The sequence below is a fragment of the Coregonus lavaretus genome (genome assembly GCF_964263955.1).
Source record: "Coregonus lavaretus genome assembly, contig: HAP1_SCAFFOLD_480, whole genome shotgun sequence".
NCBI lineage: Eukaryota > Metazoa > Chordata > Actinopteri > Salmoniformes > Salmonidae > Coregonus > Coregonus lavaretus.
The window spans coordinates 179,868-198,685 of record NW_028163195.1 but is presented as its reverse complement, the minus strand read 5'-3'; the positions used below and the strand labels follow the sequence as shown (position 1 = coordinate 198,685).

The 18,818-nt window shown below is 45.4% G+C and overlaps 1 protein-coding gene across 2 annotated transcripts in view; it reads left to right on the top strand.

Annotated features, from left to right (window-relative positions):
* The window catches only part of LOC311118398 (WASH complex subunit 5-like), a 38,774-nt gene that overhangs the window by 10,497 nt on the left and 9,459 nt on the right, over nucleotides 1-18,818 (top strand). The window contains exons 12-23 of one of the 2 annotated variants that reach the window (XM_084193203.1): nucleotides 1,494-1,606; nucleotides 3,118-3,284; nucleotides 3,519-3,594; nucleotides 4,730-4,840; nucleotides 6,767-6,907; nucleotides 12,709-12,789; nucleotides 12,901-13,002; nucleotides 13,235-13,414; nucleotides 13,916-14,040; nucleotides 16,791-16,953; nucleotides 17,528-17,621; nucleotides 18,366-18,445. In XM_084193203.1, coding sequence (XP_084049329.1) covers nucleotides 1,494-1,606; nucleotides 3,118-3,284; nucleotides 3,519-3,594; nucleotides 4,730-4,840; nucleotides 6,767-6,907; nucleotides 12,709-12,789; nucleotides 12,901-13,002; nucleotides 13,235-13,414; nucleotides 13,916-14,040; nucleotides 16,791-16,953; nucleotides 17,528-17,621; nucleotides 18,366-18,445 — 1,433 coding nt within the window. Of the gene's footprint in view, nucleotides 1-1,493; nucleotides 1,607-3,117; nucleotides 3,285-3,518; nucleotides 3,595-4,729; nucleotides 4,841-6,766; nucleotides 6,908-12,708; nucleotides 12,790-12,900; nucleotides 13,003-13,234; nucleotides 13,415-13,915; nucleotides 14,041-16,790; nucleotides 16,954-17,527; nucleotides 17,631-18,365; nucleotides 18,446-18,818 lie in introns of both variants that reach the window. The other variant, XM_084193202.1, reaches the window with a different exon arrangement.

Here is an 18,818-nt window from a genome sequence, read left to right as displayed (position 1 = left end):
AGGTGAAAGCTATGATCCCTTATTGATGTCACCTGTTAAATCCACTTCAATCAGTGTAGATGAAGGGGAGGAGACAGGTTAAAGAAGGATTTTTAAGCCTTGAGACAATCGAGACATGGATTGTGTATGTGTGCCATTCAGAGGGTCAATGGGCAAGACAGAAGGTTTGAAGTACCTTTTGAACGGGGTACGGTAGTAGGTTCCTTAACACACTCCACTGGTTTGAGTCTGTCAAGAACTGCATCGCTGCTGGGTTTTTCACGCTCAACAGTTTCCCGTGTGTATCAAGAATGGTCCACCGGCCAAACTGTGGGAAGCGTTGTAGTCAACATGGACCAAAATCCCTGTTGAACGCTTTTGACACCTTGTAGAGTCCATGCCCCGGCGAATTGAGGCTGTGCTGAGGGGAAAAAGGGGGTGCAACTCAATATTAGGAAGGTGTTCTTAATGTATTATACATTGTGTACATGCTCTTAAAAGCTTGTGGCTCACTGTACCATACCTATTCCTATTGCTGTCTCACTGTACCATACCTATTCCTATTGCTATCACTGTACCATACCTATTCCTATTGCTGTCTCACTGTACCATACCTATTCCTATTGCTGTCTCACTGTACCATACCTATTCCTATTGCTGTCTCACTGTACCATACCTATTCCTATTGCTGTCTCACTGTACCATACCTATTCCTATTGCTGTCTCACTGTACCATACCTATTCCTATTGCTATCACTGTACCATACCTATTCCTATTGCTGTCTCACTGTACCATACCTATTCCTATTGCTGTCACTGTACCATACCTATTCCTATTGCTATCACTGTACCATACCTATTCCTATTGCTGTCTCACTGTACCATACCTATTCCTATTGCTGTCTCACTGTACCATACCTATTGCTGTCTCACTGTACCATACCTATTCCTATTGCTGTCTCACTGTACCATACCTATTCCTATTGCTGTCTCACTGTACCATACCTATTCCTATTGCTGTCTCACTGTACCATACCTATTCCTATTGCTGTCTCACTGTACCATACCTATTCCTATTGCTGTCTCACTGTACCATACCTATTCCTATTGCTGTCTCACTGTACTATACCTATTCCTATTGCTGTCTCACTGTACCATACCTATTCCTATTGCTGTCTCACTGTACCATACCTATTCCTATTGCTGTCTCACTGTACCATACCTATTCCTATTGCTGTCTCACTGTACCATACCTATTCCTATTGCTGTCTCACTATACCATACCTATTCCTATTGCTGTCTCACTGTACCATACCTATTCCTATTGCTGTCACTGTACCATACCTATTCCTATTGCTGTCACTGTACCATACCTATTCCTATTGCTGTCACTGTACCATACCTATTCCTATTGCAATAGTGAAAGCTGAACTCACTACGCCATACTTCCTCCTATTGTAAATGTGTTAGATGTTGATGTGTGTTGTTAACATGGTTGTTGTTGTGTTGGACAGAGAACCTGCAGGCATGGTTCAGGGAGATCTCTAAGCAGATAGAGTCTCTGAACTATGAGGACTCCACCGCTGCAGGCAGGAAGACCGTTCAGCTGATACAGGCCCTTGTAGAGGTGAGGACTAGAACATGAACTAGAGTACATGCACTGTAGTTATTTCATCTCTAGGTAACTCTCTTAGTGACCGTTACATGATCATTCTGTTACATGGGGATCATTTGATATACAATTATGTTGTTTTGTCCAAAAATATGTTTATATATAAACCCTGACTTCCTGTCCTCTCCTTACCTACAAACCCTGACTTCCTGTCCTCTCCTTACCAATAAACCCTGACTTCCTGTCCTCTCCTTACCAATAAACCCTGACTTCCTGTCCTCTCCTTACCAATAAACCCTGACTTCCTGTCCTCTCCTTAACTATAAACCCTGACTTCCTGTCATCTCCTTAACTATAAACCCTGACTTCCTGTCCTCTCCTTAACTATAAACCCTGACTTCCTGTCCTCTCCTTACCTATAAACCCTGACTTCCTGTCCTCTCCTTACCAATAAACCCTGACTTCCTGTCCTCTCCTTACCAATAAAGCCTGACTTCCTGTCCTCTCCTTAACTATAAACCCTGACTTCCTGTCCTCTCCTTAACTATAAACCCTGACTTCCTGTCCTCTCCTTAACTATAAACCCTGACTTCCTGTCCTCTCCTTACCTATAAACCCTGACTTCCTGTCCTCTCCTTAACTATAAACCCTGACTACCTGTCCTCTCCTTACCTATAAACCCTGACTTCCTGTCCTCTCCTTACCTATAAACCCTGACTACCTGTCCTCTCCTTACCTATAAACCCTGACTTCCTGTTCGCTCCTTAACTATAAACCCTGACTTCCTGTCCTCTCCTTAACTATAAACCCTGACTTCCTGTCCTCTCCTTACCTATAAACCCTGACTTCCTGTCCTCTCCTTACCTATAAACCCTGACTTCCTGTCCTCTCCTTACCTATAAGCCCTGACTTCCTGTCCTCTCCTTAACTATAAACCCTGACTTCCTGTCCTCTCCTTAACTATAAACTCTGACTTCCTGTCTTGTCCTTACCTATAAACCCTGACTTCCTCTCCTTACCTATAAACCCTGACTTCCTGTCCTCTCCTTAACTATAAACCCTGACTTCCTGTCCTCTCCTTACCTATAACCCCTGACTTCCTGTCCTCTCCTTACCTATAAACCCTGACTTCCTGTCCTCTCCTTAACTATAAACCCTGACTTCCTGTCCTCTCCTTACCTATAACCCCTGACTTCCTGTCCTCTCCTTACCTATAAACCCTGACTTCCTGTCCTCTCCTTAACTATAAACCCTGACTTCCTGTCCTCTCCTTACCTATAAACCCTGACTTCCTGTCCTCTCCTTACCTATAAACCCTGACTTCCTGTCCTCTCCTTAACTATAAACCCTGACTTCCTGTCCTCTCCTTACCAATAAACCCTGACTTCCTGTCCTCTCCTTACCTATAAACCCTGACTTCCTGTCCTCTCCTTACCTATAAACCCTGACTTCCTGTCCTCTCCTTACCTATAAACCCTGACTTCCTGTCCTCTCCTTACCAATAAACCCTGACTTCCTGTCCTCAGGTTCAAGAGTTCCACCAGTTGGAGTCCAACCTGCAGGTGTGTCAGTTTCTGGCTGACACCAGGAAGTTCCTTCACCAGATGATCAGGACCATTAACATCAAGGAGGAGGTCCTGATCACCATGCAGATAGTAGGGGACCTGTCCTATGCCTGGCAGATCATAGACAGGTAGTGGTTATAAATGTCTTATGAATGGTCCTGAGCACCATGCAGATAGTAGGAGACCTGTCCTATGCATGGCAGATCATAGACAGGTACACACTGACCAACTACTCTGGCTTACCAGTTTCACGATGACATAGCCAGGTCTCTCTTGCAAGTAATATCTCAGTGAGAATAACCTGGTCAATTATAAAATATACATTTGCCATTGAATGTTTTTCTCTCTGGTTGTGTTCCCAGCTTCACGTTCATCATGCAGGAGAGTATCAGAGCGAACCCATCCATGGTGACCAAACTACGAGCCACCTTTCTAAAGGTGAACCATTCACTACTCAGACAGAGTACACAGATTAATCCCCATAATCAAGAAATTTGTATTTTCTGTTTCAATACATGCAGTATACTAGCACACAGCTCTGACACCCATGCATACCCCAACAAGACATGCCACCAGAGGTCTCTTCACAGTCCCCAAGTCCAGAACAGACTATGGGAGGCGCACAGTACTACATAGAGACATGACTACATGGAACTCTATTCCACATCAGGTAACTCATGCCAGCAGCAAAATTAGATTTAAAAAAAACAAATAAAAATACATGTTATGGAACAGCGGGGACTGTGAAGCATCACAAACATAGACACATGTGTACAAACACACGATAACATACGCACTATACACACATGTACACATGGATGTTGTGTTATAGATATGTGGTAGTAGAGTAGAGGCCTGAGGGCACACACTTAATATGTTGTGAAATCTGTTGTGAATGTATTGGAATGTTTTTAAAATGTATAACTGCCTTAATTTTGCTGGACCTCAGGAAGAGTAGCTGCTGCCTTGGCAGGAACTAATGGGGATCCATAATAAACCCAGGAAGAGTAGCTGCTGCCTTGGCAGGAACTAATGGGGATCCATAATAAACCCCAGGAAGAGTAGCTGCTGCCTTGGCAGGAACTAATGGGGATCCATAATAAACCCCAGGAAGAGTAGCTGCTGCCTTGGCAGGAACTAATGGGGATCCATAATAAACCCCAGGAAGAGTAGCTGCTGCCTCGGCAGGAACTAATGGGGATCCATAATAAACCCCAGGAAGAGTAGCTGGTGCCTTGGCAGGAACTAATGGGGATCCATAATAAACCCCAGGAAGAGTAGCTGCTGCCTTGGCAGGAACTAATGGGGATCCATAATAAACCCCAGGAAGAGTAGCTGGTGCCTTGGCAGGAACTAATGGGGATCCATAATAAACCCCAGGAAGAGTAGCTGCTGCCTTGGCAGGAACTAATGGGGATCCATAATAAACCCCAGGAAGAGTAGCTGCTGCCTTGGCAGGAACTAATGGGGATCCATAATAAACCCCAGGAAGAGTAGCTGCTGCCTTGGCAGGAACTAATGGGGATCCATAATAAATACAAATAATGCGTGTTTTATTGATCTATGTTACCAGTTGGCGTCTGCGTTGGACCTGCCTCTGCTGCGTATCAACCAGGCCAACAGTCCAGACCTGCTCAGTGTTTCTCAGTTCTACTCCGGGGAGCTGGTGACCTACGTCAGAAAGGTATGGTCCTGGTGACCAGGAATCCTGAATCCCAAATCAACCCCCAGTCCCTACTCCCTACCCCCAGTCCCTACTCCCTACCCCTAGTCCCTACTCCCTACCCCCAGTCCCTACTCCCTACCCCTAGTCCCTACCCCCAGTCCCTACTCCCTACCCCCAGTCCCTACTCCCTACCCCCAGTCCCTACTCCCTACCCCCAGTCCCTACTCCCTACCCCTAGTCCCTACTCCCAGTCCCTACACCCTATCCCCAGTCCCTACTCCCTACCCCCAGTCCCTACTCCCTACCCCCAGTCCCTACTCCCTACCCCCAGTCCCTACTCCCTACCCCCAGTCCCTACTCCCTACTCCCAGTCCCTACTCCCTACCCCCAGTCCCTACTCCCTACCCCCAGTCCCTACTCCCTACCCCCAGTCCCTACTCCCTACCCCCAGTCCCTACTCCCTACCCCCAGTCCCTACCCCCAGTCCCTACTCCCTACCCCCAGTCCCTACCCCCGGTCCCTACTCCCTACCCCCAGTCCCTACTCCCTACCCCCAGTCCCTACCCCCGGTCCCTACCCCCAGTCCCTACTCCCTACCCCCAGTCCCTACTCCCTACCCCCAGTCCCTACCCCCGGTCCCTACTCCCTACCCCCAGTCCCTACTCCCTACCCCCAGTCCCTACTCCCTACCCCCAGTCCCTACCCCCAGTCCCTACCCCCGGTCCCTACCCCCAGTCCCTACTCCCTACCCCCAGTCCCTACTCCCTACCCCCAGTCCCTACTCCCTACCCCCAGTCCCTACCCCCGGTCCCTACCCCCGGTCCCTACCCCCAGTCCCTACCCCCGGTCCCTACTCCCTACCCCCAGTCCCTACTCCCTACCCCCGGTCCCTACTCCCTACCCCCGGTCCCTACTCCCAGTCCCTACTCCCTACCCCCAGTCCCTACTCCCTACCCCCAGTCCCTACTCCCTACCCCCAGTCCCTACTCCCTACCCCCGGTCCCTACTCCCTACCCCCAGTCCCTACTCCCTACCCCCGGTCCCTACCCCCAGTCCCTACTCCCTACCCCCAGTCCCTACTCCCTACCCCCAGTCCCTACTCCCTACCCCCGGTCCCTACTCCCTACCCCCAGTCCCTACTCCCTACCCCCAGTCCCTACTCCCTACCCCCAGTCCCTACTCCCTACCCCAGTCCCTACTCCCTACCCCCAGTCCCTACTCCCTACCCCCAGTCCCTACTCCCTACCCCCGGTCCCTACTCCCTACCCCCGGTCCCTACCCCGGTCCCTACCCCCAGTCCCTACTCCCTACCTCCAGTCCCTACTCCCTACCCCCGGTCCCTACCCCCAGTCCCTACCCCCAGTCCCTACTCCCTACCCCCAGTCCCTACTCCCTACCCCCAGTCCCTACTCCCTACCCCCACTCCCTACCCCCAGTCCCTACTCCCTACCCCCAGTCCCTACCCCCGGTCCCTACTCCCTACCCCCAGTCCCTACCCCCAGTCCCTACTCCCTACCCCCAGTCCCTACTCCCTACCCCCAGTCCCTACTCCCTACCCCCAGTCCCTACTCCCTACCCCCGGTCCCTACCCCCGGTCCCTACTCCCTACCCCCAGTCCCTACTCCCTACCCCCGGTCCCTACTCCCTACCCCCAGTCCCTACCCCCAGTCCCTACTCCCTACCCCCAGTCCCTACTCCCTACCCCCAGTCCCTACTCCCTACCCCCAGTCCCTACCCCCTACCCCCAGTCCCTACTCCCTACCCCCAGTCCCTACCCCCGGTCCCTACCCCCGGTCCCTACCCCCAGTCCCTACTCCCTACCCCCAGTCCCTACTCCCTACCCCCAGTCCCTACTCCCTACCCCCAGTCCCTACTCCCTACCCCCAGTCCCTACTCCCTAACCCCAGTCATCCCTGAGAGCATGTTTCCTGTACTCTCCTCTAGGTATTACAGATCATCCCTGAGAGCATGTTCACCTCCCTGGCTAAGATCATCAAGCTGCAGATCCATGCCATCATGGAGGTTCCCACCAGACTGGACAAGGACAAGCTGAAGGACTACGCTCAGCTGGGGGCTCGCTACGAGGTCAGATACCATAGGTCCTATAGTAGTGACTATAACTAGGACCTATATTGGTGACTATAACTAGGACCTATAGTAGTGACTATAACTAGGACCTATAGTAGTGACTATAACTAGGACCTATAGTAGTGACTATAACTAGGACCTATAGTAGTGACTATAACTAGGACCTATAGTAGTGACTATAACTAGGACCTATGGTAGTGACTATAACTAGGACCTATAGTAGTGACTATAACTAGGACCTATGGTAGTGACTATAACTAGGACCTATAGTAGTGACTATAACTAGGACCTATAGTAGTGACTATAACTAGGACCTATATTGGTGACTATAACTAGGACCTATAGTAGTGACTATAACTAGGACCTATAGTAGTGACTATAACTAGGACCTATGTTGGTGACTATAACTAGGACCTATAGTAGTGACTATAACTAGGACCTATAGTAGTGACTATAACTAGGACCTATAGTAGTGACTATAACTAGGACCTATAGTAGTGACTATAACTAGGACCTATGGTAGTGACTATAACTAGGACCTATAGTAGTGACTATAACTAGGACCTATGGTAGTGACTATAACTAGGACCTATAGTAGTGACTATAACTAGGACCTATAGTAGTGACTATAACTAGGACCTATATTGGTGACTATAACTAGGACCTATAGTAGTGACTATAACTAGGACCTATAGTAGTGACTATAACTAGGACCTATAGTAGTGACTATAACTAGGACCTATAGTAGTGACTATAACTAGGACCTATAGTAGTGACTATAACTAGGACCTATAGTGGTGACTATAACTAGGACCTATAGTAGTGACTATAACTAGGACCTATGGTAGTGACTATAACTAGGACCTATAGTAGTGACTATAACTAGGACCTATAGTAGTGACTATAACTAGGACCTATATTGGTGACTATAACTAGGACCTATATTAGTGACTATAACTAGGACCTATAGTAGTGACTATAACTAGGACCTATATTAGTGACTATAACTAGGACCTATATTAGTGACTATAACTAGGACCTATGGTAGTGACTATAACTAGGACCTATAATAGTGACTATAACTAGGACCTATATTGGTGACTATAACTAGGACCTATGGTAGTGACTATAACTAGGACCTATAGTAGTGACTATAACTAGGACCTATGGTAGTGACTATAACTAGGACCTATAGTAGTGACTATAACTAGGACCTATGGTAGTGACTATAACTAGGACCTATAGTAGTGACTATAACTAGGACCTATAGTAGTGACTATAACTAGGACCTATATTGGTGACTATAACTAGGACCTATATTAGTGACTATAACTAGGACCTATAGTAGTGACTATAACTAGGACCTATATTAGTGACTATAACTAGGACCTATAGTAGTGACTATAACTAGGACCTATAGTAGTGACTATAACTAGGACCTATGGTAGTGACTATAACTAGGACCTATAGTAGTGACTATAACTAGGACCTATAGTAGTGACTATAACTAGGACCTATGGTAGTGACTATAACTAGGACCTATAGTAGTGACTATAACTAGGACCTATAGTAGTGACTATAACTAGGACCTATAGTAGTGACTATAACTAGGACCTATACTATAACTAGGACTTATAGTAGTGACTATAACTAGGACCTATAGTAGTGACTATAACTAGGACCTATAGTAGTGACTATATCTAGGACCTATAGTAGTGACTATAACTAGGACCTATAGTAGTGACTATAACTAGGACCTATAGTATAACTAGGACCTATAGTAGTGACTATAACTAGGACCTATACTATAACTAGGACCTATGGTAGTGACTATAACTAGGACCTATAGTAGTGACTATAACTAGGACCTATGGTAGTGACTATAACTAGGACCTATAGTAGTGACTATAACTAGGACCTATAGTATAACTAGGACCTATAGTAGTGACTATAACTAGGACCTATAGTAGTGACTATAACTAGGACCTATAGTAGTGACTATAACTAGGACCTATAGTAGTGACTATAACTAGGACCTATAGTAGTGACTATAACTAGGACCTATAGTAGTGACTATAACTAGGACCTATAGTAGTGACTATAACTAGGACCTATAGTAGTGACTATAACTAGGACCTATAGTAGTGACTATAACTAGGACCTATAGTAGTGACTATAACTAGGACCTATAGTAGTGACTATAACTAGGACCTATGGTAGTGACTATAACTAGGACCTATAGTAGTGACTATAACTAGGACCTATAGTAGTGACTATAACTAGGACCTATACTATAACTAGGACTTATAGTAGTGACTATAACTAGGACCTATAGTAGTGACTATAACTAGGACCTATAGTAGTGACTATATCTAGGACCTATAGTAGTGACTATAACTAGGACCTATACTATAACTAGGACCTATGGTAGTGACTATAACTAGGACCTATAGTAGTGACTATAACTAGGACCTATGGTAGTGACTATAACTAGGACCTATAGTAGTGACTATAACTAGGACCTATAGTATAACTAGGACCTATAGTAGTGACTATAACTAGGACCTATAGTAGTGACTATAACTAGGACCTATACTATAACTAGGACCTATAGTAGTGACTATAACTAGGACCTATAGTAGTGACTATAACTAGGACCTATGGTAGTGACTATAACTAGGACCTATAATAGTGACTATAACTAGGACCTATATTGGTGACTATAACTAGGACCTATAGTAGTGACTATAACTAGGACCTATAGTAGTGACTATAACTAGGACCTATAGTAGTGACTATAACTAGGACCTATGGTAGTGACTATAACTAGGACCTATATTGGTGACTATAACTAGGACCTATAGTAGTGACTATAACTAGGACCTATAGTAGTGACTATAACTAGGACCTATAGTAGTGACTATAACTAGGACCTATGGTAGTGACTATAACTAGGACCTATAGTAGTGACTATAACTAGGACCTATAGTAGTGACTATAACTAGGACCTATATTGGTGACTATAACTAGGACCTATAGTAGTGACTATAACTAGGACCTATAGTAGTGACTATAACTAGGACCTATGGTAGTGACTATAACTAGGACCTATAGTAGTGACTATAACTAGGACCTATGGTAGTGACTATAACTAGGACCTATAATAGTGACTATAACTAGGACCTATATTGGTGACTATAACTAGGACCTATGGTAGTGACTATAACTAGGACCTATAGTAGTGACTATAACTAGGACCTATAGTAGTGACTATAACTAGGACCTATGGTAGTGACTATAACTAGGACCTATAATAGTGACTATAACTAGGACCTATAGTATAACTAGGACCTATAGTAGTGACTATAACTAGGACCTATAGTAGTGACTATAACTAGGACCTATAGTAGTGACTATAACTAGGACCTATGGTAGTGACTATAACTAGGACCTATGGTAGTGACTATAACTAGGACCTATAGTAGTGACTATAACTAGGACCTATAGTAGTGACTATAACTAGGACCTATAGTAGTGACTATAACTAGGACCTATGGTAGTGACTATAACTAGGACCTATAATAGTGACTATAACTAGGACCTATATTGGTGACTATAACTAGGACCTATGGTAGTGACTATAACTAGGACCTATAGTAGTGACTATAACTAGGACCTATAGTAGTGACTATAACTAGGACCTATAGTAGTGACTATAACTAGGACCTATGGTAGTGACTATAACTAGGACCTATAGTAGTGACTATAACTAGGACCTATGGTAGTGACTATAACTAGGACCTATAATAGTGACTATAACTAGGACCTATATTGGTGACTATAACTAGGACCTATGGTAGTGACTATAACTAGGACCTATATTGGTGACTATAACTAGGACCTATGGTAGTGACTATAACTAGGACCTATAGTAGTGACTATAACTAGGACCTATAGTAGTGACTATAACTAGGACCTATAGTAGTGACTATAACTAGGACCTATAGTAGTGACTATAACTAGGACCTATAGTAGTGACTATAACTAGGACCTATAGTAGTGACTATAACTAGGACCTATGGTAGTGACTATAACTAGGACCTATAGTAGTGACTATAACTAGGACCTATAGTAGTGACTATATCTAGGACCTATAGTAGTGACTATAACTAGGACCTATGGTAGTGACTATAACTAGGACCTATAGTAGTGACTATAACTAGGACCTATAGTAGTGACTATAACTAGGACCTATAGTGGTGACTATAACTAGGACCTATGGTAGTGACTATAACTAGGACCTATAGTAGTGACTATAACTAGGACCTATAGTAGTGACTATAACTAGGACCTATAGTAGTGACTATAACTAGGACCTATATTAGTGACTATAACTAGGACCTATGGTAGTGACTATAACTAGGACCTATAGTAGTGACTATAACTAGGACCTATAGTAGTGACTATAACTAGGACCTATAGTAGTGACTATAACTAGGACCTATAGTAGTGACTATATCTAGGACCTATAGTAGTGACTATAACTAGGACCTATAGTAGTGACTATAACTAGGACCTATAGTAGTGACTATAACTAGGACCTATAGTAGTGACTATAACTAGGACCTATATTAGTGACTATAACTAGGACCTATAGTGGTGACTATAACTAGGACCTATGGTAGTGACTATAACTAGGACCTATAGTAGTGACTATAACTAGGACCTATAGTAGTGACTATAACTAGGACCTATAGTAGTGACTATAACTAGGACCTATATTAGTGACTATAACTAGGACCTATGGTAGTGACTATAACTAGGACCTATAGTAGTGACTATAACTAGGACCTATAGTAGTGACTATAACTAGGACCTATAGTAGTGACTATAACTAGGACCTATAGTAGTGACTATAACTAGGACCTATGGTAGTGACTATAACTAGGACCTATAGTAGTGACTATAACTAGGACCTATAGTAGTGACTATAACTAGGACCTATAGTAGTGACTATAACTAGGACCTATGGTAGTGACTATAACTAGGACCTATGGTAGTGACTATAACTAGGACCTATAGTAGTGACTATAACTAGGACCTATATTAGTGACTATAACTAGGACCTATAGTAGTGACTATAACTAGGACCTATGGTAGTGACTATAACTAGGACCTATAGTAGTGACTATAACTAGGACCTATAGTAGTGACTATATCTAGGACCTATAGTAGTGACTATAACTAGGACCTATATTGGTGACTATAACTAGGACCTATAGTGGTGACTATAACTAGGACCTATGGTAGTGACTATAACTAGGACCTATAGTAGTGACTATAACTAGGACCTATATTGGTGACTATAACTAGGACCTATAGTGGTGACTATAACTAGGACCTATGGTAGTGACTATAACTAGGACCTATAGTAGTGACTATAACTAGGACCTATAGTAGTGACTATAACTAGGACCTATAGTAGTGACTATAACTAGGACCTATAGTAGTGACTATAACTAGGACCTATGGTAGTGACTATAACTAGGACCTATAGTAGTGACTATAACTAGGACCTATAGTAGTGACTATAACTAGGACCTATAGTAGTGACTATAACTAGGAGCCAGAGTTTTTCCTGACTAAGTTCCTGGCCCCTAACTGTGGAGAGTGAGCAGATGCTCAGTGAGTCTCCCCAACTGTTCCTCTCCGGCTCAGAGGAGCAGTGTTTGTGAGAGGCAGTGGGTTTTCTACAGCTGGACGTCATCGACTTGTTCTTCCTCTTCCTTTTCTCACAGGTTGCCAAACTCACCCACGCCATCTCCATCTTTACTGAAGGGATTCTGATGATGAAGACTACACTGGTTGGAATCATCAAGGTCAGTTTTTAATATTAAAAATGGGTTTGTGCAACTGTTGTTTTTAGATATATTATAATTGAGAAAATGTGTCGAAATGCATAAGTCTTACCTGTCATGGCGTCTCTTCAGGTGGATCCCAAGCAGCTCCTGGAAGATGGTATCAGGAAGGAGTTGGTGAGGAGAGTAGCATATGCTCTACACAAAGGACTTATCTTTAACCCCAAGGCTAAGGTGAGATATCTGACCACAACACAACACGATGTCAACCATTCCACAAGACCGTTCAGCCCAATGTTAACCGTCACTTTCACTTTCTGCAGTAGCGTAATCCAGAATGTTCAGGTTTTATTCATGACAGAATATAAAAACAAAGTTGTCTGCGAACGTAAAAATGGAGAGGGGGAACAAATGAAGCGTTACAGCATGGTTAATCATGGTACATTTCAATCTCGCACCTGGTCAGACCAGCGAGCTGATGCCGAAGCTCAAGGAGATGGCAGCCACCATGGATGGGTTCTACCGGTCCTTTGAGTACATCCAGGACTATGTCTCCATCTACGGCCTGAAGATCTGGCAGGAGGAAGTCTCTCGCATCATCAACTACAACGTGGAGCAGGAGTGCAACAGCTTCCTACGCACCAAGGTTGGACTCGCACCTTATACCCACATGGCTCTGTCTCAGTTTGTCTGGTTGATTCCTTATACCCACATGGCTCTGTCTCAGTTTGTCTGGTTGATTCCTTATACCCACATGGCTCTTTTCTCAGTTTGTCTGGTTGATTCCTTATACCCACATGGCTCTTTTCTCAGTTTGTCTGGTTGATTCCTTATACCAACATGGCTCTTTTCTCAGTTCGTCTGGTTGATTCCTTATACCCACATGGCTCTTTTCTCAGTTCGTCTGGTTGATTCCTTGCATCCTTTAAAACATTAAAACATCATCAAAAAGGGAAAATGTTACATCCCTCCTTCGCAACCGTGTTGGAGGGGAAGGTCCAAGCTCCCTTCTAATAATTAGCTGGTTGAATCAGGTAGCGATAGCCTACAGGAGAGTAGCTCTCCAGAAACAGGGTTGGAGAGCCCTGGTTTAAATAATATACATACTTTTGAAACGTCTAATGTTCAGCTGTTTTGTGTTTCTTAGATCCAGGATTGGGAGAGTGTCTACCAGTCGACCCATATCCCCATCCCCAAGTTCCCCTCGGTCGATGAGTCAGCCACCTTCATAGGGCGACTCTGTAGAGAGATCCTCCGCATCACAGACCCCAAGTAGGTATCTCTCTCCATGTCACAGACCCCAAGTAGGTATCTCTCTCCATGTCACATACCCCAAGTAGGTATCTCTCTCCATGTCACAGACCCCAAGTAGGTATCTCTCTCCATGTCACAGACCCCAAGTAGGTATCTCCCTCCACATCACAGACCCCAAGTAGGTATCTCTCTCCATGTCACATACCCCAAGTAGGTATCTCTCTCCATGTCACAGACCCCAAGTAGGTATCTCTCTCCACATCACAGACCCCAAGTAGGTATCACTCTCCACATTACAGACCCCAAGTAGGTATCTCTCTCCATGTCACAGACCCCAAGTAGGTATCTCTCTCCATGTCACAGACCCCAAGTAGGTATCTCTCTCCATGTCACAGACCCCAAGTAGGTATCTCTCTCCACATTACAGACCCCAAGTAGGTATCTCTCTCCACATTACAGACCCCAAGTAGGTATCTCTCTCCATGTCACAGACCCCAAGTAGGTATCTCTCTCCATGTCACAGACCCCAAGTAGGTATCTCTCTCCACATCACAGACCCCAAGTAGGTATCTCTCTCCACATCACAGACCCCAAGTAGGTATCTCTCTCCATGTCACAGACCCCAAGTAGGTATCTCTCTCCATGTCACAGACCCCAAGTAGGTATCTCTCCATGTCACAGACCCCAAGTAGGTATCACTCTCCACGTCACAGACCCCAAGTAGGTATCTCTATCCACGTCACAGACCCCAAGTAGGTATCTCTCTCTCCACGTCACAGACCCCAAGTAGGTATCTCTCTCCATGTCACAGACCCCAAGTAGGTATCTCTCTCTCCATGTCACAGACCCCAAGTAGGTATCTCTCCACATCACAGACCCCAAGTAGGTATCTCTCTCCACATCACAGACCCCAAGTAGGTATCTCTCTCCACATCACAGACCCCAAGTAGGTATCTCTCTCCACATCACAGACCCCAAGTAGGTATCTCTCTCCACATCACAGACCCCAAGTAGGTATCTCTCTCCATGTCACAGACCCCAAGTAGGTATCTCTCTCCATGTCACAGACCCCAAGTAGGTATCTCTCTCCACATCACAGACCCCAAGTAGGTATCTCTATCCACGTCACAGACCCCAAGTAGGTATCTCTCTCTCCACGTCACAGACCCCAAGTAGGTATCTCTCTCTCCATGTCACAGACCCCAAGTAGGTATCTCTCTCCACGTCACAGACCCCAAGTAGGTATCTCTATCCACGTCACAGACCCCAAGTAGGTATCTCTCTCTCCACGTCACAGACCCCAAGTAGGTATCTCTCTCTCCACGTCACAGACCCCAAGTAGGTATCTCTCTCTCCATGTCACAGACCCCAAGTAGGTATCTCTCTCCATGTCACAGACCCCAAGTAGGTATCTCTCTCCATGTCACAGACCCCAAGTAGGTATATCTCTCCATGTCACTGACCCCAAGTAGGTATCTCTCTCCACGTCACAGATCCCAAGTAGGTATCTCTCTCTCCATGTCACAGACCCCAAGTAGGTATCTCTCTCCATGTCACAGACCCCAAGTAGTTATCTCTCTCCACATCACAGACCCCAAGTAGGTATCACTCTCCACGTCACAGACCCCAAGTAGGTATCTCTATCCACGTCACAGACCCCAAGTAGGTATCTCTCTCCACATCACAGACCCCAAGTAGGTATCTCTCTCCACATCACAGACCCCAAGTAGGTATCTCTCTCCACATCACAGACCCCAAGTAGGTATCTCTCTCCATGTCACAGACCCCAAGTAGGTATCTCTCTCCACATCACAGACCCCAAGTAGGTATCTCTCTCCACATCACAGACCCCAAGTAGGTATCTCTCTCCACATCACAGACCCCAAGTAGGTATCTCTCTCCATGTCACAGACCCCAAGTAGGTATCTCTCTCCATGTCACAGACCCCAAGTAGGTATCTCTCTCCACATCACAGACCCCAAGTAGGTATCTCTATCCACGTCACAGACCCCAAGTAGGTATCTCTCTCTCCACGTCACAGACCCCAAGTAGGTATCTCTCTCTCCATGTCACAGACCCCAAGTAGGTATCTCTCTCCACGTCACAGACCCCAAGTAGGTATCTCTATCCACGTCACAGACCCCAAGTAGGTATCTCTCTCTCCACGTCACAGACCCCAAGTAGGTATCTCTCTCTCCACGTCACAGACCCCAAGTAGGTATCTCTCTCTCCATGTCACAGACCCCAAGTAGGTATCTCTCTCCATGTCACAGACCCCAAGTAGGTATCTCTCTCCATGTCACAGACCCCAAGTAGGTATATCTCTCCATGTCACTGACCCCAAGTAGGTATCTCTCTCCACGTCACAGATCCCAAGTAGGTATCTCTCTCTCCATGTCACAGACCCCAAGTAGGTATCTCTCTCCATGTCACAGACCCCAAGTAGTTATCTCTCTCCACATCACAGACACCAAGTAGGTATCTCTCTCCACATCACAGACCCCAAGTAGGTATCTCTCTCCACATCACTGACCCCAAGTAGGTATCTCTCTCCACATCACAGACCCCAAGTAGATATCTCTCTCTCCATGTCACCTTGGTGGCATCAGTCTGTCAGCTTATAGCTAGATGAGTTATGGAAGGGAGTGTTGGTGTACTTTGACACGGCATGGCATATACATGGTAGTGGATGTCTGTTTTGGTGTACACTCTTCTCAGTGCTTTTAATATGTCTTAATGCATAGGTTTACCTGTTACCTGTATTCCAGAGGGACGTGCTACATGGACCAGTTGAACACCTGGTACGACCTGAAGACCCACCAGGAGGTGACCAACAACCGTCTGTTTTCTGAGATACAGGACACCCTGGGGACCTTCGGCCTCAACGGGCTGGACAGGCTGCTCTGCTTCATGATCGTCAAGGAACTGCAGGTAACATGAGCCAGCCTTGGAATACTACTCTGGCAATCTATAGGACTACTCTCACGATCTATAGGACCCTAGGCCTGTCTCACTGGTATGGGACGTACTTCCTCAGACCTAACAATTATTTAACCTTTATTTAACCAGGTTGTCTCATTGAGTTCCAGCTATCATGTTCTTAATACCTCTGTAGCTCAGCTGGTAGAGCACGGCGCTTGTAACGCCAAGGTAGTGGGTTCAATCCCCGGGACCAGCCATACACAAAAAAAAAATATATGCGCGCATGACTGTAAGTCGCTTTGGATAAAAGCATCTGCTAAATGGCATATTTATTATTATTATTATTTATTTATCATGATATTGAGGTCAATATCAGTTTGCTGTTATATTTGATACATGTACTGTCATTCTTAGCTTGACTTTCTGTAGAGACATGGCCGGTCATTATCATTCAACAACCACACATTGCAGTATGACTCGGCTCACCTGTTTTATTTGAATACATTTAGAATAATTCAAGTGGTCCAGTCAGTTATTACTTCCCCTCAAGGTTCCGTAACATGACAGGTTTTTGTTCCATTAGAACTTCCTGACGGTGTTTCAGAAGACCATCCTGAGAGAGAAGGCTATGGTGGACGTCTTTAAAGCCATGCTGGGCGCTGTCAATCCCGTCAAAGGTATTGTGGGTAGGTGTCAACAGCCCAGGAAGGATTCTTACCAGGGTTGTTTTAAAACTTTTTTTCAGCGGAAAACAAAAAATGAGTTTGTCTTTATTGAGACAAATCCAGGAAGTCCCTCCCTGTTTCAGTCCATTTTCTTCCATTTGGTGCCCAATGAACAGGACCCAGAGATTATGACCAGGGAACATTAGGTTCTGGTTGACTGTCCAGGCAATCATCACTCACTGGCTCCCACTGAACAGGACCCAGAGATTATGACCAGGGAACATTAGGTTCTGGTTGACTGTCCAGGCCATCATCACTCACTGGCTCCCACTGAACAGGACCCAGAGATTATGACCAGGGAACATTAGGTTCTGGTTGACTGTCCAGGCCACCATCACTCACTGGCTCCCACTGAACAGGACCCAGAGATTAGGACCAGGGAACATTAGGTTCTGGTTGACTGTCCAGGCCATCATCACTCACTGGCTCCCACTGACCAGGACCCAGAGATTATGACCAGGGAACATTAGGTTCTGGTTGACTGTCCAGGCCACCATCACTCACTGGCTCCCACTGAACAGGACCCAGAGATTATGACCAGGGAACATTAGGTTCTGGTTGACTGTCCAGGCCATCATCACTCACTGGCTCCCACTGACCAGGACCCAGAGATTATGACCAGGGAACATTAGGTTCTGGTTGACTGTCCAGGCCACCATCACTCACTGTTGTATTTCTTTGTCTTCTTTCTGTCAGGAAATGCCAGTAAAGCCTACACCAACGCTGTTGCCAAAACACAGAAGATCTGGGGGCCATACTTGGAATCGATCATGAAGGTACTGCGTTTCATTGAACTGTTTTTAGCAATACCAACTTAATGTTATTAGCAACATAACCACTATATTCAGTGATCGGCATCTAGATGACTATAATCAAAGATGGGTGACCCAGTGCAGTGCCAGCTGTACTGGTAATACACCAGCCAGAATAACACGTACCTCAAGGTTTATTACAAGATGGCTGTCCTCTACACATTCACAGCTAAACGCGGAATTACAGACACACCAGCCAGAATAACACGAACCTCAAGGTTTATTACAAGATGGCTGTCCTCTACACATTCACAGCTAAACGCTGAATTACAGACACACCGGCGACAATAACATATACCTCAAGGTTTATTACAAGATGGCTGTCTTCTAACACAAA